This window comes from Macrobrachium nipponense, chromosome 45, assembly GCF_015104395.2.
Source record: "Macrobrachium nipponense isolate FS-2020 chromosome 45, ASM1510439v2, whole genome shotgun sequence".
NCBI classification, from domain to species: Eukaryota; Metazoa; Arthropoda; class Malacostraca; order Decapoda; family Palaemonidae; genus Macrobrachium; species Macrobrachium nipponense.
The window spans coordinates 6577365-6603266 of NC_061105.1; the positions used below are offsets into that span (position 1 = coordinate 6577365).

The 25902-nt window shown below is 36.1% G+C and overlaps 3 protein-coding genes across 3 annotated transcripts; all 3 read right to left on the minus strand.

Annotated features, from left to right (window-relative positions):
• Window positions 1-21: 21 nt before the first annotated feature.
• Window positions 22-1036, minus strand: LOC135214325 (acyl-CoA-binding domain-containing protein 6-like). Its single transcript, XM_064248524.1, has one exon. It carries the CDS (start codon window positions 890-892, stop codon window positions 161-163), a length of 732 nt encoding a protein of 243 aa, XP_064104594.1. The 5' UTR covers window positions 893-1036; the 3' UTR covers window positions 22-160.
• Window positions 1037-1341: 305 nt separating this feature from the next.
• LOC135214069 (histone-arginine methyltransferase METTL23-like) lies at window positions 1342-5095 on the minus strand. Its single transcript, XM_064248182.1, has 2 exons — window positions 4947-5095; window positions 1342-1935 (listed from the first exon to the last, which is right to left on the minus strand). Exons 1-2 carry the CDS (start codon window positions 5043-5045, stop codon window positions 1342-1344), a joined length of 693 nt encoding a protein of 230 aa, XP_064104252.1. The 5' UTR covers window positions 5046-5095.
• Window positions 5096-11209: 6114 nt separating this feature from the next.
• LOC135214326 (uncharacterized) lies at window positions 11210-23777 on the minus strand. The gene is made up of 11 exons (XM_064248525.1): window positions 23496-23777; window positions 20904-21014; window positions 20574-20717; window positions 19924-20046; window positions 18346-18469; window positions 17105-17271; window positions 16568-16689; window positions 16032-16150; window positions 15462-15557; window positions 14146-14285; window positions 11210-13289 (listed from the first exon to the last, which is right to left on the minus strand). Exons 1-11 carry the CDS (start codon window positions 23634-23636, stop codon window positions 13134-13136), a joined length of 1443 nt encoding a protein of 480 aa, XP_064104595.1. The 5' UTR covers window positions 23637-23777; the 3' UTR covers window positions 11210-13133.
• Window positions 23778-25902: the final 2125 nt, after the last annotated feature.

Sequence of the window (25902 nt, forward strand, 5' to 3'; positions counted from 1 at the left end):
CAGGATAAAATAAAATTCATATTAACATTAGCAGTTTATTCTAAAAGAATAAGGTGTACGTATATACAAAGATACAATGAAACTTTACATGATCGAGTTGTTTCGTAAGGTTTCCACATTGAGTATCTGCTTACCAAATAAACTTGGGACAACACGAACCTTACTTTAAAAGCTCCTTGATCTCCTCTTCTGCACAGTCCACTGGCAACAGGCCATCTGAGTCAGCAATGTTTAAGTCGGCTCCATGTGACAGAAGAGATTTTATTACAGCCTGGTGTCCACAGGAGGCTGCATAATGGAGTGGAGTTTGCCCATCAGCATCCTGACTGTTGACATCAATACCTTTCTCAAGAAGAATTTCTGTCACGTCCAAATATCCTCTATCTGCTGCCCAGTGCAAAAGTGTCATGCCGTTTTCGTCTGTCTCGGACAAAGTTTTGTCATCTACGTTTTTCACTTTAGGAATATTATTTTCTTTCACCCAATCAAAGTGATTCTTTTCTTTACCATTCTTGTCATCATCTTCCTCAGAAACAGCCAAGGAACTCACTCTCACCCAACCTGTGCCTGACTGTTTGCCATCTGTCGGAGCCTTTATCTGCCAGTCGGCATCTACTTCGCTTATACCCTCTATGTATTCTTTCATGGCATTCTCTTTTGACATTTCACCCATTCCCTTCCATGCATCCCATTTTTGCTTCCCTTTAAAATCAAAGAAACCAGGTTTAGGTGCCAAACACGGTCCTTCGAGGGCTTGTTTATAGCGAGCGTAGAAAAAAAGGAGTCTCTCATTAGGGAGTGTTGCAGCCAGCCCCTGCAAGTAACTGGCAGCTCTTGTAAAAGTTGCCTCCAGCTCCCCAACTTGCGATGAATACTCTTCTAAATCATCCATTTCTTTCTCATAAATCAATTAGTATACTAAATAAACAACAACTATTCCTACACAATTTTCCATACACTGAAAACCTTTACTGTATTACGGATGTAATGGTTGCACATTTATTGTGTTGCCTTCTAAAAATTGAGGAGACTTGTTGAGAGCAGCTTCATATGCATTTCTATTACCAAACTGAACAAAGCCAAACCCCTTACTCATGCCTTTGGATCTGTCAAATATGACATTTGCTGTGACAACATATCCAAACTGTGAGAAATGCTGGCGAAGCTCCCTGTGACCCACTGTCCAAGGTAGGTTGCCAATGAATAATTTGTGAATGCTACGGGCTGCCATGAAGCTCTTCCAGGGAGGATATCAACGGAAAACTTGAAAATATTAGATCTTGAGGGATTACGTTAAACTTGGTTCCAGTCTTCCAGCACCCAAAATCCAGCCTCCTTCACTCAGCTTCTGGAAGTTCTTGTAATCTGAAACACATGAATTGTGTGTGAGCCAGGCAAGTTTGATTCTGCTATATTGGTAGTGTCAGCTTCAAAAGAAGTCAAAGGTAATTGTGTGCATGTTAAATTCCACTTATGCAAGAGATGTTCTAATGACCAGTCCGATGCACGCTCCTGATACGAACAGACAAACTGGGCCCCTGGATTATGCTCTAGTAAGTACGACACAGTAACTAAAATATCCTCGAATACGGCAGGATCATAGAAGCAGTCTGAGCCAAGAATTATGTCAACAGGTCCTAGATGGAGTAATTCAGGGGTAAAGAGTCCCCAAGTCAACCCAACAACTGCAACATTATCACTCAAACCATTGGCTTGGCATGATGTCTCACAATTCCGGAGGCACTTGGGCAACTGCCCCGAATCCGACAGAATGACATGAGCACCACATTTTGCAGCAACAATGCCCGGCAATGCTGTCCCAGCACCAATTTCTAACACATTGCGGTTAATGAAGGCATGGCGATGGTACCAGACATACTGTGCCAAGACTGGGGCACAAGGCCATGTATACATACCATAACTGGGGCTTACAACCTGCAACAGGATAAATGTTATCACATACCTTTCCATCACATATAAAACATAACTTACATCTCCAATATGTACTTATTTAATGAGAGAGAGAGAGACTTACTTGAAGATAATATTAAATAACTACCTGGCACTACTACCATAATGCTTTGCAGTAAAAACAGCCCAATAAGACAGAAAAAAACATCAAGAATGAAACACCACCACCACCTCCGAAACTTCCTTCCAATCTCACATAATGTAGCTAATGCCTTCAGCCTGGTCAAAGATGACATTATTACCATAATAAATACAAAGCTGTCTCCTAAACTACAGGGGCCAAGTTATCAATACAGCTCCACCAAAACAGAAAATTTCACATTCTTTAAGAATTTCCTCAAAAAAGAAAAAGAATACAGTATCCTGATATGTGGTTTACTGACCAGATATGTACCAAAATAAAATTTTGAATATACTAAGTACTACAATACAACTCCCAATAACAAAATTTGATATAGACATAACAGACAGTGATCTGTACTTACAGTAATTATGAACTTAAAAATTTTACCCACAGACAGTTCTCAATTAAGGGCTATTTTCAATTAATTTACCACATGTTAAAGCAATTTAGGAGGAACAATGGCAATGTCATTTCTGAAAATGATGACTAAAGTCAATGAGATGAAAGAGAAGCATAGTTAAAATATACAGTACAGTACAATGAATATAAAAATTACACCCATAAGCAAAGGACTAGGAAATACATTTCCAAACTTTGCAGGAACAAACTATGCAAGAAATTAAAACTAGAAAGGAACATATTTATTCCAGAATACATATTAACCTTTCAGCAAAACCTACACAACTGGTAGAAAATCTTCATGTCTGCAATTTGTGACATTCCAATATATGTGCAACACTCACAAATGATACACAAATACTCCTTGGATTTTCTGGCAGTTACACAAGATGACCCCCCCCACAAAAAAAAAAAAAAAAAAAAAAAAAGATTGGAAATGTCTGAGAATATGAAGAAGAAAAGTGAATATCATACAACATACTGTGTATATGTATAAAAAAAAGAAAAACATTAGAACCCATGGCTAAATGACCTGGTTCAAGTTGAAAAGTACCTCAAAAAAGTGCTTCAATGAAATCTGAAACCAAGAGGATGAAGCATTACATCGTAAAGTCGTAACTACACATTAGAAGGAACAAACAATACTTGATATAAAGGTAAATGTGCCCAGTGCTGCAATATCTAAGACATACCCCTGAAGCCAAATACAACTTTTAAAATGCAAAACATTTGGAAATATAAAGGACAGGTATACTTGAGAACTACTGGGCCAAAGTGTAGCTATGACCGCAAGTTAAATATTTGTATTATTCAGATAAGATAGTGCCTACTTTGCTAAGATCCAACTATGACAGGACACAGATTCTTGCCATAGGTTCGGAGAATCAAGATTAAGAAACAGAACTGGATAGCTATAACTAATCTTGAACATTCACTAAGTGAGGAAGAAAATTATTACATGGGAAAAAAAATTCATCATCACATATGTAAAATTTCATTAGTACACACAGCATTTTCAAAAACTATATTTTTTCCAATAGGTTTCTTGGTATCGCAAACAACCTGTCTTTATTTCAATGACAACTGCATTACACCTGTGCTGTTATTCCCTGTCCCATCCCCAAAACAAATTACAAAAAATTACGGCCATGAGTTCAAGTAACATTTGTTAAGTACAAAAAGGCAACCAACCGATTATTCTGTAGTGAACAGGTATTTACGAACATACAGTGCTAAAAAATTATAATAAAGGGCCTACATTGCCTTGTGTATAATAACGGCATTGAGCATAAGGTATGTCCAGAAAACACGGGAAATCACGTTACTAGTACCTGAAGTCATAGGTTAAGTAAGGTTAAGATGTAGCTAGTACCTATCCTTGGCGATATACAGATTTTGGGGTCTAATTGTCTAAAACACCAATGAAACTATTAAATAAGTATTTCTCTGGTAAAAAAATGTTAGTTAGCCAACAAAATAAATTTCTTTCATAATCACTGAAATTAACAATGGAAAAAGTTGGGGGGCCGAGTGTAGAACAACGGGGTAGGTTCCACAGACGTAAGCAAACCTCAACCTTTCCTAAAAGTTACCTACCTAACCTTTCTTATGCACTAATCCTTTGTTCTGCAAACTACCTGAAGTTGGAAAATGACCTCTAAAAATACACAGCATGCATTAGGAAATAGTATGTGTATGATGAAAACATCAAGAAACCTATAAACTGCAACTGGCAAAGAGCATAAATTGGGGTGTAACGGGAAATTACAGTTTCCTATAAGTAGCAGGTAGGTAGCTAGGCTAGGATATTGGGGTTGGTTTAAGAATTGCAGGGTAGCCTTTATCTAGGTTTAGGTACAAAAAGATCACAACCTACCCTAGAACGCCATGTCATGCCCTAACCAGACCTATCTTCCTAACCTAACTTAGGGTGGCGTGCCCCGGCATGGACGGAGCTGCGGCAAGGGATAGGGGGTGGGGGGCGCTTAGCCCCCCAAAACAATTAACATTGAATATCGTACTCTGTATACTATTCCCACTTTTATCTTGAATATTTTACCCATTTACCAAACTTAATAGAATTAATCGGTATTACTTTTTCTTCTACTATAGGTAAATAAAGGACGGTACGGGATGCTTCCGTTAGAGGCCATTGAAGCGTCCAAAGTGTTTAGCTAGTAAATGAAAACTACCGTCGATACCATTGTCTCAATCAAGTTAAAGAGTCTGTTAAACAGTAAATTTCTATCTTTAGATCCAGAGATTCCTAAAACTGACGAGAAAACCTCGAAACAACCGAAAGAAGACATTAAGGTACATCTCAGGACGTATTAAGATGCCAGTCGGCGCACCTAGGGTAGCCAAGCACAGCCAAAGTCTTAGTGGCTATTTACCTAAATAAACCGACATATAACCGGAAATATGTGACGATTAAAACATATTAAAGCCTCACCTCCGGTATGGAGACTTCAAGACATTCAGAATTAGCGGAATTTCTCGAATTCGACGAACGGAAAAGAAATTTCCGGATGTGTGGAGGTACCTCGGCCATTCAAGACTCGATGGGCCATGGGCAATTTTAGATTCCACTTTCTGTGGTAGTATTTTGGTGCGTATTTGTTAGGGCTTCGGTCAGTTTTTTGGTTATTTTGTGTCAAATCAACAGTCAAAAATCTTATAAGTCTTCATTCATGATATAAATAAACACATTTATTCATTATATTTAATAGAAATATACACATTTCCCGTATGCAATGCCAAAATCGCTATCCTGTTTACACCTTTTACAAGTTGTAGAGAGGAAAGTAGTAACTCAAGAACAAATATGCAATGTTTTGGATTTATTATGAGATTGAAACGTTTGACAAATCCTCACATATAAACAGTATTCTATTATATTTTATAATTAATTTCTACATTACATTCTGACGAGAAATCTATTCGTTAACTTCCACAATGCATTCTACCTGTAAATGGAACATCAAAGAAACACACTACAAAAAGTTTCACCACAATAAATACGCGTGTGACGTATTGACATTGAGTATCATTTTGTAAATCATTAATTTATTGGCTTATAACTATCCGTTTGCTATGACTAATTCATAGCTAATAATATTCATAATTCCATGCTCTATATTATCCCCTTGATACCTGTGTTGGCTTTAAAATAACGAGTGAAATCGTGTTGCCTTTTGTGTTCATAACAAAAGTTTTACAAGTGCAAAGGCAAGGCAAGAAAGGCCAATTAAAGATTTTATGCCTCTGCCAACACGATTAGCATATTCACGCAAGTAATCTCTTTTGGGATGAGTTTCTAAAGCTGATGTTATTGCCAAATTCTTCGTATACAGTTTAAAGTATGAATGCGTCAATAAAACAATATTTTGCAGACAATTAATTTAACTCACAATGTTGTCAAAGCACGGTAATTTTGATAAGACGTAATAAAACACCATTGTCACAGAAACCTCGCTCATTTGAGATGGTTAATTTGGGATATATGAAAGACCTATTGACATGGAAAGGGTAATTCCGAGTTGTAGTAAAACAATAAAAAAATAATTTTTAGGATACTGTTTTTGTTTAAACAAAACTAAAGAACGTTTTTGAGATCTACTACTGTATTTGAAGCACAGAAACCCATTCATACAATGCGAAACAAACTCAAAGTCTGCTGGAAAATTTCTTAAGAAAAATAAAATAGAAAATACGCAAAGGGATAATATCTTGGGAAGATAATGATGAAATATTTTATATAATAATATCATACACTACTTAACTTCCGTACAAGTCATATTAAAATATATAATAGATTACGATGTGACGGCTGTACGAAAAAGAACCAAGGGTTCAACTCCACACAGCAGATGACGTGTTTGTGTCACAAACTTGGTGGAGGCAGACGAGTGAGGGTTGCACCGTCCACTAAGACGACAGCATCACACAGACATGGTTAGTGTCCAGATCTTTCTTGTTATTGGTGTTATTTTTTTGCATGTTTAAGCAGTTTTCTGTACGTATTATCAATTAATAACTAGATGTTGCTTAATCGTAGCCAACGAAAAGTATTTTTTACCGAAATCTACAAATGTTTGGTTTTGACAGGTGGAGAGACCTGACGGGTAGATTTGCTAGTACCTACTAATAACTGTTCTCCTGTATGCACAATTTATTTAGTATTACATTTCTTTTAGTTATTAATATCTTTAACAGTCACTAACCTATATTTTTACCTCTCCTACTGTATATTTTGCCCGTCGGAGTAATCGTAACCTTTAACGTAACCTGTAGCTTAGGGCAGTCTTTAAAAGAGAAGGTTATGTTAACCAGTTCGGTATCATCAAATACGTATAAAAAGGAAAAGTAAAAAATGAATTTGAAAGTAATTTTGATCATTTTTACGTCGCGGAGAGGGGGTTTAAAAATCTATATGTCGGTTTGTTAATAGTATACAGACTAAAGTAGATCGCCACAGGATGATTTTAGTATACGGTTAAACTACCAAATGGCCACTTTTTTTTCTCGATATTTAAATGGTGAGACAATATAATTACAACTTTTAGCCTACCAATCAAAAGATTAAGTTTCAGTCATTTGATTGGCAGGTTGAAAGATGTAGGTAATGCATTGTTGTTTCACTAATTGGGGTATAATATAGTGGAAAAAAAAAAAGGTGGTAGCCTAATTTCGAATGAAAAGGTGGCCATATGGTCGTTTACCCTATTGGCTCGACAATATAGAAAAGGGTGTACCTATCTGTATACCTAATGCAGTACAGGTGAGATAATTTGAGAAATTTATAGAGATAATGAGATAATTTGCCATCTTTTGTTTCCACGTTCATCCCCAAGGGCTGGAGCTAAGACAGCGGAAGCCCATTGGGTATTTCTACAGAAGCAATCCGCGGTGGCGTAGACTATGGCAATTGACGTTTTCCTATGTTATTTTACTACTGAACAAGAATTTAAAGTAATATTTATTCGGATGACAGTAATTAACCCCCCGGGGCCAGTACTAAACACGGCGAAATACATTGGACATCTCCTAATGGATGTCGTATCTACAGTTACATTCCTTGCAGTTCGTGCGGAACTATTCGTTAGAATTACCCTGCATGAAATGTAACCGCGGATACGACATCCACTAGGGATTGGGGCGTCCAATGTATTTCGCCGTGTTTAGTACTGGCCCCTTGGGGTTAATTACAGTCGTCTGAATAAATATTACTTACAATTCTTGTTCAGTAGGTAAAACTGCATAGAAAAACCGCAACTGCCATAGTCTGGGCTGCCGCGGATAGGTACCCTAGATCTACCGCCCATTGGAGACTATAGTAAAATTAATGACCAAAAAGGTAAATTATCATAATCTAGGTAAATCATTCAAATTATCTTGTCTGTACTGCAGTATAGCTATATACACCTTTTATATTATTTAGCCAATAACCTTTTATCAATATAATCTTCTAGCGACCATATCCTTTACATGTTTTCAGATTGCTCAGTGATAGTTTAAAAGCCAATTTTGGCAGAAAATAGCATTCATTTATTTTTTATGCTTATTTAGTGCATATATTCTGCCCTTTATTGTTCATACCAGCCAGATGCTTTTGTGCTATCGCACCCTCCTAATCCTAGCCTACCATACTATGTAACAATCATGGGGAGAACCTCGCGCGAGAATGGGTTTTTACGGTGGGATAAAAGAAGAATGTAGTGGGTTTGTTACAAAAATGTGGTATAAAATGGGCATTTCTAAGAAAAAGCACAGCATGCAAATGTTGTCGATTGATAAGTTTTTGACTGAACAGTATACCTATATAAGAGGGTGTATGTAATGCAGTATGGGTGAGATAATATAAGATTTTGCAGTACTCTAATGGTAAAACTACAGAATAGCTCTGCATGAACTATTACTTTAGAAATTTATTTTTCCTTTGCTTCAGTGTTGCTGATGAAGATGGTAGTGGTGATTATCGGTGGTCAATTATTATTAACCTCTTATCCACCCAACATGTTTGGGAACCCTTTGGGAGTGGGGAAGTTTGGGAAGGGGAAATTGTTGGAACAAAGACCAGGCTGCCATGTTTTTGTGGAATGGTTTTAGGGGAGCTTTTGGTAAAAAGTGGAGTTTCCTTCACCTGCTAGGTTAGGTTAGGCTAAGGAAACCTATAACAAAAGGAACTATACTAGACTAATCTAACCTAGCTGGTGTAGGAAACTCCGCTTTTTACCAAAAGCTCCCCTAAAACCATGCTCTTGTGTGATAGCATTCCAGGGTTGCTGCCGTACTAAAACATACCAGTTCTGAGGTTAATTACAGTTGACCGACAAAAAATAACCGTAAATTCTTGATATGCAACTAAAATACTATAGGAGTCAGATTCCAAGGTAATTCCTCATGCAGCGTTACGCAGTTCTACCGTAATAATTGAGAAAGGCTGTATGGGATGAATGAATATTGAATTTAAATTTTGAGATTACATTGTATAAATTTAACTTTGTATTTTACAGCCTGCTTCTCCTAGTTCAACCAACGTGGGAGCTGGAGGACGCTCTCCATCCCGTACAGTTTCCGTACGTAGTGGAGCAGGCGGTGGAAGCGGCTCTACGGCAAGACAACGCAGAACTGCAACGACCTCAGGCCGCAGTGCTGCATCAACTGGTGGAATGTGGAGGTTTTACACAGATGACTCTCCAGGAATCAAAGTGTGAGTTTTCAGTCTTGCTTGACAATAATTTGTAATGAACAGACTTTAGTATATCATCCACTGTGTTGTTGATGGTACTGGGTGCCACCCTTCATCCATATCCACTTTAGTTCTTTGCTGTAGAACTATGTTGATATGTTTAGCTCTGGCTGGCTTTTGAAGGGTGGTGAGTGTGCCAGTACGGTAGTCATATATCTTCGCCACCAAGCAAACTTTTATAGGCCCAGAAAATATTTTTGTTTACTTAGCATACTGGTTACATAGGTAAAGCAAACTTTTTGTACATCATTGGATTTAGCAGTTGAACATTTTTAAAACAATTTTTAAATCATGATTGTAAAATACAAAGTACTTTACACTTAGCTTTAGTTAGAGCATAATTTCGGGCTGCTCTATGAGCAGTAGCCTTTATTTTTGTGCACACAAAAAAGTTGAATCCAGTGACTTTCACGTTGAAGCCCTGCCCATTAAGTTGGAAAATCAGACTTTATAGAAATTTCAAGCTTTTGGAAATTGACTGCAAAAGTAAGTAGCTTAGTTTTTCCTAAATCTAAGGTGATTTTATTTAAAAATTACATTAGTTCCATGATACGCAATAACTTTTGTTCTGTGGTTTATGATGAATATAATGTCACAGTTGTCGTCCTGCCAACCACTAACCCGTATGACATTGCTGGTTATTTACAACTTATTCACCCAAACTCTGCTGTTTACTCTTAGTGTCTTCTCTTGCATATTGAAAAGCAGCATTGTATTGTGGAGAAGTGTGTTGGCCAAATAAACAGTTTTATTGTGAATTCTTATTCATAATAATTGTGGCAAAATTTATAAGTAAAATGCGATGTAAAACATTTCCGACTGAATTTACCGTTATTACCAGATCATGTTTTGAAAATAGTTGTTGCACATTCATTGTTTAAACCATTGATAGAAAGATTTTGCATAGGTTGCCAAACAGTTGATGTAAGGGAAGGGGGTATATGTTTTCTGAGCACATATGGGATTTTAAGCAGCGCTGCCAGGCCTACAAGAAGGCTATTTCAAGATTGGTTTTGGGGTGTTGATGGATGGCACACATCTGGTGTGGGTTTTGTCAATAAGCAGAGGAACAATTAGCCCTCGCTGAAGTCAGTTATCAAAGCAGATTTATTATGGGTGGTTAACCATGCCATTGTGCTGTCACCCAGATGCATCCTGACCAGGAGGAATGTTTTGGTTAAACAGCTTACCGGCAATTGACCCGTGAAAACTGCTAAACGGGAAGTGCTTAGTGTCTTGCTCTCCCATATGCCTTCCTGCACCTCTGAAGCAGTCAGGGTGTTACTGCCGGACATTCGTCATAAACATGCTAAAAATAATGAATCTTAGGTGCTTAGTTTAGTTTGAATAATTATTAGTTTGTGAGACCTTATTATGCTATTTTTTTTTTTTTTCATGCAATGCCATCATATTCTGAAATATATTTTTTCATTTCCAGCGGCCCACTCCCTGTATTAGTTGGTTCCTTGGTCTTCATAGCAACAGTCTTCATGCTTCACATTTGGGGCAAATACAACCGCGCATAGGACTGTAACCTTCCTTCCCGGCTTCTCCCTCTTTCAGTTCGACCATAAATGCCACTTTGTGATTGAACTGGATGTTTTATATATTATGGAACTTTGTTTTTCTTTGTTATTAATGAAGATGTATGATTATGGTATGAATGATCATAGATAGCAGATCATTCCAGACTGTGAAGAGTAAGTTATATTTAGGTTAAGAAAATATTGAGAAATCTTTTCTACAATAAATTTCTAAATATAATTTTTGTATTGTAAACCTTTTCTGTGTATTATTCTTGGAATATCCTTTTTCACAGTTTTGTCATTATTTTTAATGGTTATATTGGATTTTGGTGCTAGTTGATTTTGTACCATAAGTTGAAATTCTTGTTAGTCAAAAATACAGCATAGTTCATCAATGGAGACAAAACATTTTATATTTGTGGATATTCATGAGAAAACTTTATTATTAAATTTATTATAGCAAAACCTTTAGTACAGTTAACCAGTTAATTGAGATATAAATGACATTACATCTTTATAATAAAATATATATTTCATAAGGCTTAACAAAATAGTTCTATAACAGCTAAAATACAGAAATATTTGTCCAACAGAAACATATGATCAGAAGCCTACCTAGACCTTGTTAAAAAGTTCATCAGTATACATCCATTAACTAAACTATAACTTGATTCTGCTGGTTCATAACTTACAAAATTGGATAGTGGTTAAAAATTCAATGAAAAGGAATCCTTCACAAGCAATCACTTACGCTGCCAGGATCCATTTAGCATGGCCCATGACTGGGATGATTTTGTAGTCTTTTCATCAAAAGCCCTAATATTCGTGTCGGGAAAACTAAACGATTCACATGCAAGGACATACTTTCAAAATAAGCAAGGTTTAATACTGTAAAGACTACATCCTGAAATACTGTTAATTTATTAAAATTTTCCCAAATTTTACACAATACTGGTTTATTAGAGCCTTAAAACTAAAAAGATGATACTGTACACTGGTAAAATTCTCTTAGCATTACTAACTTCACAGCTAAAACTATTCTTAAAGATTACAGTGCTGTTTTGTGACATGCAAATGAAATCTAAACTTTTTTTCAAAACTTAACACCTGGTTAGTCTTGGAAATGCCAAATCCATTACTAATCTATTTCAAAAGGAAGAGAGAACTTGTCAGATTTGTCAAAGATACTGTGTTTACTGTTCTCTCAATTACTAAATTACCTTCAACCTAAATTTCTTGTCTTGCTAAACAGATGTTCTGAGCTGATTAAGTAATATCTCTACCAAACAACAACATATTTCATCCATCTCGCTATCCACCCTCTCAACATCACTTCATATTAATAGTAGTAAAACTGTGAGGTTCTCCTCCTGTTACACCTTTCAAATATACGTACCTACTCTCGATTTCCTTTCCAGTGCTGAATGACCTCAAAGGACCCAGTGCTTGGCCCTTGGCCTAACTATATTCCATCCTATAGCATAAAAATTTCTAAATATACTACTATCCAATCACTATAATTTCCATCAAAGCATTGCAATCTGATCTTTACTATAATCCCAATTCCTAAAGAGTTAACGTACAACTAACAAGAGCTAAAATGAAGAGATTTCCAAAATTACAGTGCCCCTCCAATATTTCAAATCAAGCACTCTAATAATATCAGACTAAGATTAACCTGAATCTATAAGCCTTGTGACATTAACAACAGAGAACCAGGAGAGTCAAGACAAAAGAAAAGACCAGCAAGGGGGAAGGAACTTTCAAAATCATCACATTTCTTGTACTCCCAAATAACTTTGAGCAATGGAATGTTGAAAAATGCATATTAAAAACATGTTCAATACAAAAATAATGGAAATGCGCAGACATTGTACCTGTGTACTGGATGATTGCAGCACCTTAAAAAACTTGCAATCTACGACAACTGGACAAAATATAAGCAAATGATAACGTAAAGAACAAGTCATACAAAAATAACTACCTTTACCTACCTAAAAACCAAATAATATTTCTGGGATATTTATATAACTTTTTGTCACAATATTTACAATACAGTAATGAAAGTCCACAGTTCTTTGAGCCACGTGTGTGACATATTTGAGAATCTTGCTGAATATTCGGTTATCAAAATTACAAAAAACTCGTACAGATCATTAAGTGGTCAAACCTTCACTACAAAAGTACTTGACTGTTCTAAATTACAAACTTTCTATGTGCCATGGAAAGGGACATTTATAATTCAAATTCATTTGCAAAATAGTTTGTGCCCACATGGTAAAGTCCTGAGCTGTTCCCAGGAGATTTTAATGAATTAAAAATTCCTGTCACTGAGTACAATACTGCCCTCATAAAGCACTTTTCAGTTCTGTTCCGAAACTCTTTCCAAGTAAGCTTCAAAGCCATCTTCTTTATACCTAACTGCAGCAGCTACTGGATCATCAGCTTGAGTGATTCCTCTCCCAACGATGATGATGTCGGCACCTTTCTCCATGATGGCCACTCGGGGAGTATTATACTTTAAGGAGAGAATTAAGCACCGATATACATTCTATACATTTGAGATGATTTTACCTAAATGACTTAAATATTATATGAGATTACATACTAACAATTTTCATCTGCTCCCTCGTCTTTCCACTTAGCTGTACAATATGCTGTAATGACCTTTCCTGGTTCCATTGCAAGTCCCATGGTTAGAGCAGCAATTAGCAATATTTTATATTGTTTACTCCACTACTTTACTGTGTTACGCTAATGAAAGATAAGGTTTAAATTATACTACAGTCGAATGCCAATGTCTAGACAAGATTTTCAACGTAAAAAAATTACACCTAAAAAAGCATTCTTCAATTTATTATATTTTATAACAAGAAAATACAGTTTAGCCCACAATAATCTTAAAATCCAGACTTCAAAGACTTAAGATATCTGGGCTGGGGATCAGAGGAAATGAGCAATTAATCAGAAAAGGGGTATACAGAGAAGTAGAGTAGCCAGATTATAGGCCAGTAGATGCCCCAGAAAATCGCGAAGAATGCCTAGTTGAAGACCTACACCAGACAGAAAATCAACATATCTTAAACCCACTAGAGAAATATTTGGTTACTTGGACTAGACTACACCATCCAAAACCCTTGCTCAAAGGATTCCTGTAATCACCATTAATGTGCTTAAATGAATGAAAGGCCTGGTATGGAAATCTAGGCAAACCACAGAGACAAACAAAATCTCATTCAAAACATTAATGATCAATAAAATTAATGATTAAAAAAACTATGTATGCTAAAACTGAGTTACCAATACTAACTTTCTAGCCCAACTATAAATAAAATCTTATAAAGCCTGGTAGACATACTGCCACATGAACTTACCTGTTGCCCAAGATCATCTCCTTTTTTATTGTACTGAACCCCAGGTGTGAACACCACAAACCTCGGATCATCAGTGACACTACTCTGAGATACAAAGCCAACAACGAAGTACTGATTCTGCTCAGCAATTTTTTTACAACCTGAAATTACAACTTTGTAAATTAATTACAGATTTCCATGGATGAGAATAGCTTGCATGCTGACCAATACATAAAATAATCATAAATGGAATATTGTGACGAAAGTTGCTTGTACGCCATGAGGAGTACAGCTTGACGAGGCCATAGATACATTCGTTATTGTTACTAGCATTAACCAAATTTAACTGATGTCTAACAAGAAACACTGTTCTCAAGTTTCATAGATACAACCAATTTACAGCAATTTTGTTTTAACTTCAATCCACAACCAATATGTTAACAATAAAAATTTTTCTTTATTAGCAGTGAAAGTGTTAGTAATTTGTTCATAGTCAAATCAGCTATGTAATACAAAACTATACTTCCTGGGATCTTAGATGCGATTTGTCTCCAATGAAATATGTCTGGAAGGTTAAACTTCTCATAATCCTTTCTTAGCTCCAGATAGTAATATAATGCCAGACAGTAATTTGATAATGCTGAACTCCTGCACAAGACCTCTGAATGTAGTATAAAGTACCTGGCTATATACCCTTTGGCTATTAAAAGTTAACAATAATACATGGTGCAATGAATGTGTATGAAAACATGCAACACTTGTACATACACTCTTACTTTTTTAAGTATCTTTCTCCTATATATATTTTTTATAAGAAAATTCTTTCAAGCTCCAGATGTAGTATGTAGCAGTGAAGGTCTGTGCATACAATTACATAAGCTACTGCTTGGTCCCAACCCCATGTCTAAATACATCTTTAGTTGTTTGCGTGTTTTTCTACATAGTGATGTCACTGTCACTTTAATAAATACAGCTAATTTACTTCTTGCACTGTCTCTAGTTCGTTCATAGATAATATAAAATAAACAATAAGTAAAGTTCAATGACAGTATACTGTTAAACTACAGTACACAGGCTAGTGAACTGGTAATTACAATGTTTATCTATACTATTGGTATTTTTACTTCCATCAAACTACCTATACAGCTGGCATTTCCACCTTCCTTAAAAGCCTGCAACTCCTGCTTACACTAAAATAACAGCTATGTGGCCTATATGCTCTCATGCAGTATGGTATTATGTGATGCAATTATAGACAAGAAATTGATTGCTAGTTCACTACAGGATAACAGCATATTAGCCAATTCAAATTATGTAGTTGATAAAGACAGACATACCACTGACATATTCCTGGGTTGTTAGGGCACCTGTGGAGCTCATTTGGGACACCAGAACACAGCCACGAGGTCGTCCGCTGGTGCATGACATCAAACCTAAAATTTAAAAATACAATTATTATGTTTACAAATAAGTCAGAAAAACCTAGCACCAACCTGATCAAAGAAGAAATTTAAAAGTAAGATACTCCTTTCAAATAAGGCCAAAAATGTCCTCAGTATATCCCTTTCAACATATCATACCCTACATTTCCACTGCCTTTGTATTCCATCATCCTTGGTATGCAGTTTGTTTATATCCCATCTTAAGTGTTAAGTTGAATGACTTTTCTATTAATGGCTGTTTACCTGTTATAAACAAACTGAAATAATTAAGATTTGTCTCTAATTCAAGACATCTCATGACATCCAATTGTAACTAAGACAGGAAGTCAACATTGCTGTATTTTTATACAGTATATACATCCGTTTACTCTTCAAGAAAGATGCACTATTCTACTGACAAAATGTCACACAATCATGTTTAAAGAAAGTATCTTATTTTCCAACAAGAATACCAAAATGACTGACCCTTAATGATTCCATCTCCTGGAAGACCGTGAGCAGTCACTAAATCGGCCCAGTCAACAATGTTGTACGCTCCCCCAATATACTGGTTAGCTACAGTGTTTCCAATGTCTCCAAATTTTCTGTAATAAAAGAGCATTGAATCAATAGAACAATTTAGTCAAATTTTATATTTCTTAATGTAAAAAAAGTACCAAGAAGGGACAGTTATGAAATATGATTACTGTGTGTAGTTCTTGATAAAAAATGATTATCACAAAAAATATTAATTACCCAATATAATACCTAATTTCCTTACAAATAACAGACAGTTACAGACAGTTCTCTTCATTTTCCTACACCCTTTTCAATAATTTCACAGCTATCCTACTATCAGTCTTCGTCCTGGTCCTCTTAAATTTACAACTATGTTGTCCAACTATTCCTCTACCTTAAGATAAACTAAATACATGATTAGGATAAGTCTGTTTATGAAATAAGTTAGTATTACACTAGCAAGAAACTCATCCTCAAAAGTAAGAAATGATGTAAACAACCACCTGTCCTCAAAGATCAAGAAGTTGTGTTTGGCAGCGAGATTCTTCAGATTTTCCACTGTATCTTTGCTGAAATCAGTGAGAATGTCGATGTGAGTCTTCAACAAGCAGACATGAGGTCCAAGCTAAAATGAAAAACAATAGAAAATTATTGTTAAATAAATATACTGACTTAGCCGACTTCAATTGAAATTTACATTTATTTCCAGAATTATCAAAATAACTTTTTCAAAAAGGTTGTTAAAACTTGGTCTTGATAATGAAATAGAAATTTGCAAGGCTCTGCTAACCTTATAAATTGTTGCAGACCAGTCAAAAATTTATTCATATCCCCTCCAAAATGTTTACCTCATCAGAATTAAGAATATTTTCACCCATTTCAGGAAATTAATAGCAAACTAAGTATATTTTTTGAAGCTATTGCTATAGTTTTACAGTGAAAATATGCCCTATAAAAATTTAGTGATTAAAACTCAACATCCTGACAAATGCCATCCAGTTTAACATTTTCCTACCACATCAACTTAAAAACCTACCTACCTTCTCTGCCAGGGTTAGGAGCTCCTCCGAAGTTGTCACATCTGCTGCCACACATAGGTTAGATTTCTTAGCAATCATGATTTCAAAAAGCCTCTTAGTCAATGGCTGACTAGTTGTTGACATACGCAACTCCAAGGAGCATTTCTTTCTATCCATCACATCAGTTCCTGTAACATTTTAACATTATATAATTGTCAAGTTTCCTTCAAAGAAATTTATATCAAAACTGACGAGCAAATTCTGACTAAATTTCTTCTTAGAATTAGTTCTCCTAACAAAACTATATCTTTAGTATTTACTGTACACTGCTACTTCTTTTTCAGTAGACTGACATACATTCTTGATGTTAATCCAGTCCTCACTGACTGTATGCACCTCTTCAGATATGGTTTCTAAAACTGCAAATCTACCAACACATTTATGTGCAAAAGGCTCTCAAGTTTACCATAAAGAAGCTCTATTGCATTAAACTTAAGTACTCCGTTAACTTTTTTGATAGGTTTAACTCTAGTGTAGAAACAAAAAATTATCAATGCCACCATCTCCTCAAAGAGCTCTCAACAACTTTTACTCTGTCAATTAATGGCTTTGTGGTCTGTTTGGTTTTAAGGAGACGACCAAGTGTACCTAAGGATATCCTCATCTCGGAGGAGTACTACTTTAATTATGACACATTGTTTACAGCACAATACCTAATAAATTGTTCCCATTTTCATTTTTAGTCTCACCCAAGCCCCTCTTGCCCACAACAACCTTGATGCTGCCATCTTTCACTCCTAGTTTTGCATTCATATCAACAAAAATAACCACACACGTCTTATTTTGGTATTCCATATGCAACATTCTGAATTTTAATTCTTCAGAATTTATTTGTTGGTGCATAGCTCACTAAATTAATCAAATTACATTGAATTTATTTAAATCTTGCAAGCAGTGATCTGCTGGTCGTTGTTTCCCAGCCCATCACTTCCATTTCTGCATTTGGTGTTAAGATCATACTTACTTCTCTATCAACATCATGTGCTCTTCCTGAATAAATATACACACTACATCCCTGCAATCTCTCTTTCTGTTCCAAAAATAAAGACATTCATTGTATGTAATACATCTGTAACCATTAGTAAAGAAGTGTTGCTTTTCTACATAAAGCCATGAACAAGTTAAGTCTCTTTTTCAAATCAGTCCTCAACTGTAACTCTTATCTGTATATGGTAAACAATGGATAGGAGGTCAAAACTTACCAATATTGCACGCTGTCCTGTTCTTTGAGACTATAGATGTGGCTGTATTAGATTTCACAAACTCGAGGACAGAATCAGAAATTTCCTGTGTCACACAGCCGTGTTTGAGTAAAATGGACATCATCTGTTGTAAGTAAAAATACAAGTGCTGCTCAAGCCTATGGACATAAAATTCCAAGAAAAGACAATAACCTGTTATGAGCAATTTGGATAAAAATAAATTACGGTAATGTAAATGAATAAAACCAAGAGCTAAATTTGTAGTCTCTTGTAAGCCTTGGACTATGACAGGTGAAACGAAAGTTGATGTTGGTTATCATATTAGCAGAAGGAGGCCAGAAGGAATGGATGCAAAATAAAATGCAAAACTACTACAAGCATCTTCAAATACGTAAGTAAAAAAAGTAATAATAACACACTTCTTTCAGTTTTCTTCTGAAAGTACACAAGTGTGGAGTATAATTAAATGTAAATACTTAGAAGTAAACAAGTTATAATGTGATTTTGTGGGTTTCTTTTTCAATAACACACTTGTTAATGGCACTTTCCAAACCAAAATGTGTGTACAAGTGTCATAATCTGTACACAGTGACAATTGTAAACATACTGAAAGACTAACTAAATTGTAAAAATAAAAAACCGTACCCCTGACTACCAGTATTTATGAAAACTACTTTCTGGGGGTAAGAAATCAATACTGTGAACTCTGAATGCAGTTAACTCTAGATTTAAATTAAAAAAAAAAAAAGTTTTCTTTACTTGCTAAGTACACTTGGAAATCTAAAATCAGGTAAAATTTACTTGGTACAATAAAAATGTACAACGGATTAGAGTATACGTACTGGAGAATGAACAGTATGTTATTTAGTAGCTTCCCATTTACTGCAAAATATAGTCTTGGTTAACTTAGACTTGTTCAAGAGACAATGATAATTATGTTAAGCTTATTATGTATGTCTTAAGAAGTTTCTGCTTTTAGTTTGGTTAGTTTAAGAGGATTTTATGTATCCTGGAGTAACATGTAAACAGTTCCAATAAAACTGGGCAGCATGCATTCATATGCTTGCTTCACTTACTCAGCTTCTCAAGCCTCAATGCAACCACTGTCACTCAATCGTGGCTTGCTGCAAGTTTAAGACAAAATCGTCAGATTTTACATAACGACTTGGCACAAAGTCCTCATGACTGAATCCTCACAAATTATTGGTAACTCATTTCGGGTTTAGAAAGAAAAAGCCATACTACCCATACAAATGTACCAAATATAGAGTAAGTGACACCAATGAATACATGTCTAAACAATTTCAAAAATAGTATACGGTACTGTATATACATTCTGAACTGGGCATGTCTGCTGCTATCTAATATTGAAAAACTACATACTGGGCACCTTTGATGAACAATGTAAAGAAAATAACATCTGAGGAGAACAATTACAATATAATAAATACTTAAACGCCTCTCCACGGTGAAATATGACTGGTAAAAAATGTTTCTGAAAAGGACCCAAACGGAATCGTAAAAGTTAATGCTGCAACTTTAAGAATGATCTTATCCTAAAGTACCAAAATTACTCACCTCTGTCATTGAAGTAACAGACACAACATTAATATCCATGGACCTTAGATTACCAGCACCCCCTTGCTCTCTGTCTAGGAACACGACTGCATCTTTTATATCAAGTTCTAGTTCTCTCAAAGTCTGGAAAATAATAAGAAAAAGTAACACGAGACGCTTCTTATCTCTTTCAATCTACAAGTGTATACACAAAACAACAAAATTAATTAACACATTCTCCTAATCTAGTGTTCTGAAATCAAGACACTAAGGGTTAGGCTACAGGGTACTGAAAACTACAAAGTCTGAGGCCTAACTATAATTCAAGACAAAATATCTGTGGGTGATGGATTGGAAATGTACAGAGAAAGGGAGATGGTGGCCATCGGTTTATATCATTTTACCATCGATGCTTTCATACTGCATCAAGTTTGTCACAAGTGAGAACAAGCATACGACGAGTTCTCACCACTTTATCTTAAGAGTATATTCTGCCAGAATACCCATCTCAGAATTAAATACTTAGATATGATACAGAAATAAATGGAGGAGAGATAAAGCACATAAAATGAATCTCTGCTAACAAGAAATAAGCTGCACAAACAAACAAATTTAGCATACTGTAATAAGTAATTACCACTCGCAGCAACAGCCTCAGTGGAATCGCATACCTCAGCGGTCTCATAGACGGAACTCCCAGACACAATAACATCCTCAATCATGAGACATGTCTGCCCCTCTGTGAAGTTACCTTCCACTAACTTCTTGGTCCCGTAACCCTTTGTCTCCTTCCGGCGAATCAACATTGGAATGTCCTGATAAAATGAAATAGATTACTGTACTGAAGGAAGAAGCCATGATCAAGTATTTTAAATCGCTTATGGTAAAAGTTTCTTTTCACCTGCATCACATGCACTGTGCTGTTTGTGACGCCAGTTTTAGTGGCCATAATAAATAAATCAATAAACTGTACTACTGGTATGAATACAGCAAATGCTTACCTGTTTAGTAGAAATGACAGTTGCAATTGGGAGACCGGTGTAGGCAACACCACACACCAGTTCATATTCTTTACATGGTCGTGCTCCCCACATTAATTCTGCGACAGTCTCCTGTAATAAATTATATCAACTTGTTAGTGTTCCAATGGCAGGGCCTTCAATAAAAAATGTAACCTCTCTTACAGGTTTAACATATAGATGGCACAAAAAATTTTGTTTTAACTTTTATTAGAAAAATATTACATGTCATTTACATAAGTAAGGTATTACAAAATATTACAAAAATGTTCACCTACAATATTTACAAATTATATACTGGATTTTATTTTTTATTATTAACTAGACTTTAAAACATTTTTTCTTAACACTAGATATTAATTGTGATATTTCTTACACAATTAATACTGGCTATTCAAAAACAGTAATTAATGTACTCTATTGTGAGAATATTTTTTATTCTTTCTTTGTAATTGTTCTTTAATAGCCACCTATCATAACAAAATTTGCTTTTAATAAAGGCATCTGTTTCCTCTTTTGTGTAATGTTTCTTTTTACTGACCCAAACAGCATATAAATACCCTACAATTAATACAGTGGCACTATTAAGATCCTTTTTAGTCCTATAATTGAAACTGAACATTAATGTTTTTAAAAAAAATATCTCTATTTATTTTACAAGTATTGAATAGCACACTTTTGAAATACCCCAATGATGTTTTTATGTGACTACAAAAGTAAAAATTATGCAAGGTGTATTCAACATCTTCACAATGACAAATCTATCACTGTTTTTTATATTTAACATTTTTAGCCGGTTGTTGGTCGCCAAGGTTCCATGTGCATATTTAAAGGCAAACTCCCTTTCCATGATACCAATGAAAGGTTTGTTTATGCTCTCCCATACCATTTCCCAGTCCAAAAGTGGATAACTCTCTTCAATTTTTGGTGCATTTTCTGGCCTTATAAAATATTAGAAGCAACTTCAAATACAAAACTTACTATATGGTACCAATATGGACATATTACACTAACATTCTGTCATGACATTCCCACTTAAAAAAAGATAAAAATATTAACTAAATATATAAATATTTTTGTAAATATTTAAATTCTCATTAGCACTATTCATTACCTAAATTATTTAAACCAATAGTTTTCAAGACTAGAGTAGGTACACATACGCATATACTGCAGCTTATACAGTAAGGCCCTTCAGAAACCTTGCTTTTTGCTTTATCAACAAAGTCTTGAAATAAGACATCAACCTCAAGGAATTGGTGAAATTCTGAGTACAGATCATTTAGACAATAATTCCGTATCAATACAAATTAAGTGAACAAGGTTAATCTAGGTTTAACTCAATGCTATCTCTCATCTCGGCACTGATAGGGTAAAATACCGAATGGCCTGCCTCTACCATAGCGCGACCACCTTCCCGAAAATCGGAAATTATGGCTTTAATTTGTGACTTGGGAAAAAAATTTACTTCGAGAGGAAAGTAGGGGCCTCAAAGTTGCTTCGACGAGCACTGCTGTGCTGGCTCTTGACTAATGTCTATCCTGGGTTACAGGATGTGTTAAAGTACTTTTTCGGGAAGGTGGTCACGCTACGGTTAAGGCTGGCCATTCGGTATTTCACCCTATCTGATTTCCCTGATAAGTTTTGGATTCTCCGCTATACTTTGTACTATTATGACATTCATTTACAATTAAAGAGCTTCAACACCATATTACTTCTTACATCTAACAATGTCATTCTACACGTGTCAAAAATAGTATCATACATCCCAGTCTTGTGATTAATTCTCAGGAGCAGCTCCACTGGGGGATACAGTTACCTGTCACCCCTTCCCCAAGGTAAAGCATGACATCCAACAGATAGATTAGAATATACATCCCTGTAAACACAGCTGGCCTATATTTCACCTGCTGCCAAGGGAGTGTCCTACGAAGAACAGTCTAACTAGGTAGGGCCTGGCCACAAGGTTAGGTTAAGATAGGCCACGTCTTGGTAATTACAATTTACACATTTCATTCAAGTTGTGATTTACGATTTAAAAAAAATAAAAATTAAATAAAAAATCTTTTCGATTGAGGTCCAACTCATAACCGGGTTCCCCTTAAAAGACAAAAAGAAAAAAGCCGGCTACTAAGGCCTACGTAAGGTGATTCTTACGTCAAAAGGGGCGTATCCGCAGAGTATGTCAAGGCCATTCAAGGCCTATTAAAATCATTGGCTAGTTGCTAGTTAACGAATATTAGCTTTTAAAAAATGTGGTCCATAAATTCACCGGAGACTGGGGGAATGATACGACCTGAATAATAAGGCTTAGTAAATTAATTCACTACAGTCTAACTGTATAATACAGAGAAGCTGTCTAAAATTCAACCATGAATCTTGGAAAGAAATATAAAAGATTTCATCTTACATCCATTTTCAACCCCCCAAAAAAACATCTCGCATCCACTCGCAGGCATAAAGCTAAAAGCAAGCACACGACCAAGAAAGCAAACAGGATGCCCACCAACCAAACGGGCATATAGTAACAAATAAAAAGGAGTAATACTGCCAAGGTCGCCGTGTTCTTCTTACCATTAACTTAGGGTACGATATAATTATCCTCAAGTCGAAGTAGACCGGCGACTGCATGCCGCTCTTGAGGGTGAAGTCGCCGAATTTCACCACCCCGATGTTGTACAGATCTAAGATGCATTGCTCCAACTTGGTCGGCATCTTCTTCGACGACTTTTGTGACCGAACTGACAGAAGAAGAAGAGCAGACTCAGGACGGATGAAGGCACCAAATTTGTTTGCTGGGTCCCCCAGTCCTTACTCAATCCTCACCTCTGGGCTCTGGCTCGTCGGGCGACCAGTAGGTAGTAGTAGTACCCCAACCCCCACGGTCCCACCAAGCCCCATAACGATACCAGTAGGAGTATATGACGTGTGGGATACTACTGTGTTTTCCTGAAAGAGAAACTCTCTCTCTCTCTCTCTCTCTAGGACATAAGTATTTCGTTGAATTCTCTCTCTCTCTTGTATGCGGATTTCGTTGAATTCTATGATGTTTTTATTGTAGATCAACGTATACTAGTTCGCCAATATTGTCTGAATCTTCAGAGACTCTCTCTCTCTCTCTAGGACATAAGAGTATGACGCAATTTCGTTGAATTCTCTCCTCTCTCTTGTATGCGGATTTCGTTGAATTCTACGATTTTTTTCTATTGTAGATCTACTTCCTAGTTCGACAAAATTGTCTGAATCTTCTACTCTACGTCTTTCCAAATTTAGTTGATGGACAAAACTCAAAAACGAAATTATCGCTTTGTTTCATTAGCAAAGAACACAACACCACGTTGTGATCTTAAAAAGAAAAAAAGTATTTTAAAAAATGTGCTGCTTTCATATTAAATTTTGTCAGCAACACTATTTAGCTATAAGTAAGTTTTAGGACGTAAATCCCAGTGTTACTGATCGGATTTTTAAAAACAAAACAGAGACGATGTGTTGTGGTAGGAAAGAAACCCCAAAGCTTAAACTTTTACCGAGAAACGGTTATCTTATAACAGCTTTTTAGTGGGTTTCCGATATGGCGAAAGATTTCGAGTTTCAAACAACACAAGTCTTGTACAGAGTGACCTCTCTGGTTCCACAAGTTCGGTCTACGTCACTTGATCATATTTTCCCATTTGGGGAATGACTGCTTACGTAAATTTTCCACGTAACCCGTTTATCACAATGTACGTATTTTCCCAGATTAGTACTTCGCCTTTAGGATTTAACTTCATCTCCCGTGGTAATTCTAGCTATATGATCGTAAAGAAATCAACACGTGTAGCCAAATTAATTATGCGCTGTCTGATTATAAAGCATTTAACACGATGTCAACTTATATTCCTTCATTTTTTTCATTACGGCTTGCTAAAGCCCCTTTAATCGAAGGCAGATCACTGCAGAAATAGATTCTAAAGCTGTATGCTGGAACTAGAAGGCCTCCGGGCAGTATACAGTGAATTGAAAGCAGAATTGATGTGTACTTATCTATGTTTCTCCATCAACAGGTTTCATATGTGCCAGAAAGCCTTGTGAGAGTGTAAAGAGGTTAAATTAACTGAAATTACGCGAATTAATGGGTTAAATTCGTAAACTAAATTAGGACGAGGATTTTCCTGCCAGATCAGTCAAAAACATGGTTTCGTTGACATGCTTTTGATTGATCGCCTGTTGAGTAGGCAATCCACTCGTGTGCGGGCATCATCGAACATTTGGCAACAGCTTCGGGTTCGGGTGTGCTTGCTTGGAAATCAAAAAATATTGCAATGCTTGCTGATAGCCTACCGTTGCCAAGGCTGGGTTATTTAGCTACCATAATATAGCTCTCTTTCTTCCCACGAGAAAAAGGGGGAGAAAGGTCGCAATATGATGAATGTATACATGAGCAGTTGGCTTTTTACACACGCTATTCCTGATATTGCTGTTGAAGGCATGCAGTGCATGTTCATAATACTCCCTGGCTTATTTTCTTGCATCCTTATTCACATAATTAATCTGTCACGTTTTCTTGGCAGTTTGGGTAATTAAAACGTCTGAAAATTTATTAAATTCCCAGCTTCCCATGTAACGGTGTTTCTGGAACAGAATAACTTTCAATTCGCTGAGTTTATCGAGGGACCCTGCTAGCTTATCTATTCAACCCTTCAATGGTGGAGGGCTTGTTTGTGTTTGTATGTTGTTTTTACGTTGCATGGAACCAGTGGTTATTCAGCAACGGGACCAACGGCTTTACGTGACTTCCAAACCACGTCGAGAGTGAAATTCTATCACCAGAAATACACATCTCTCACTCATCAATGGAATGGCAGAGAATATAACCCGCGACCACCGAGGTGAGAAGCAAACACCAACCCAACCACGCCACTGAGGCGCTCGCAATGGTGGATGGACAAATTTGAGGTTACATCCAGATAGTTAAAAATTTCCTGCAAGGCTGATTTATATA

What these genes read in the sequence shown, in the direction of transcription:
- LOC135214325 (XM_064248524.1), bottom strand. Translation starts at nt 892, where the DNA reads ATGGATGATTTAGAAGAGTATTCATCGCAAGTTGGGGAGCTGGAGGCA.
- LOC135214069 (XM_064248182.1), bottom strand. Translation starts at nt 5,045, where the DNA reads ATGGCCGAGGTACCTCCACACATCCGGAAATTTCTTTTCCGTTCGTCG. An exon ending in TTGAAGTCTCCATACCGGAG is followed by an intron (nt 1,936 to 4,946) that starts GTGAGGCTTTAA and finishes ATCCTGTTGCAG; the next exon opens with GTTGTAAGCCCCAGTTATGG.
- LOC135214326 (XM_064248525.1), bottom strand. Translation starts at nt 23,636, where the DNA reads ATGCCGACCAAGTTGGAGCAATGCATCTTAGATCTGTACAACATCGGG. An exon ending in TTCTTGATCTTTGAGGACAG is followed by an intron (nt 16,151 to 16,567) that starts GTGGTTGTTTAC and finishes CTTTTATTACAG; the next exon opens with AAAATTTGGAGACATTGGAA. An exon ending in AGGAGATGGAATCATTAAGG is followed by an intron (nt 15,558 to 16,031) that starts GTCAGTCATTTT and finishes TTTAAATTTTAG; the next exon opens with GTTTGATGTCATGCACCAGC.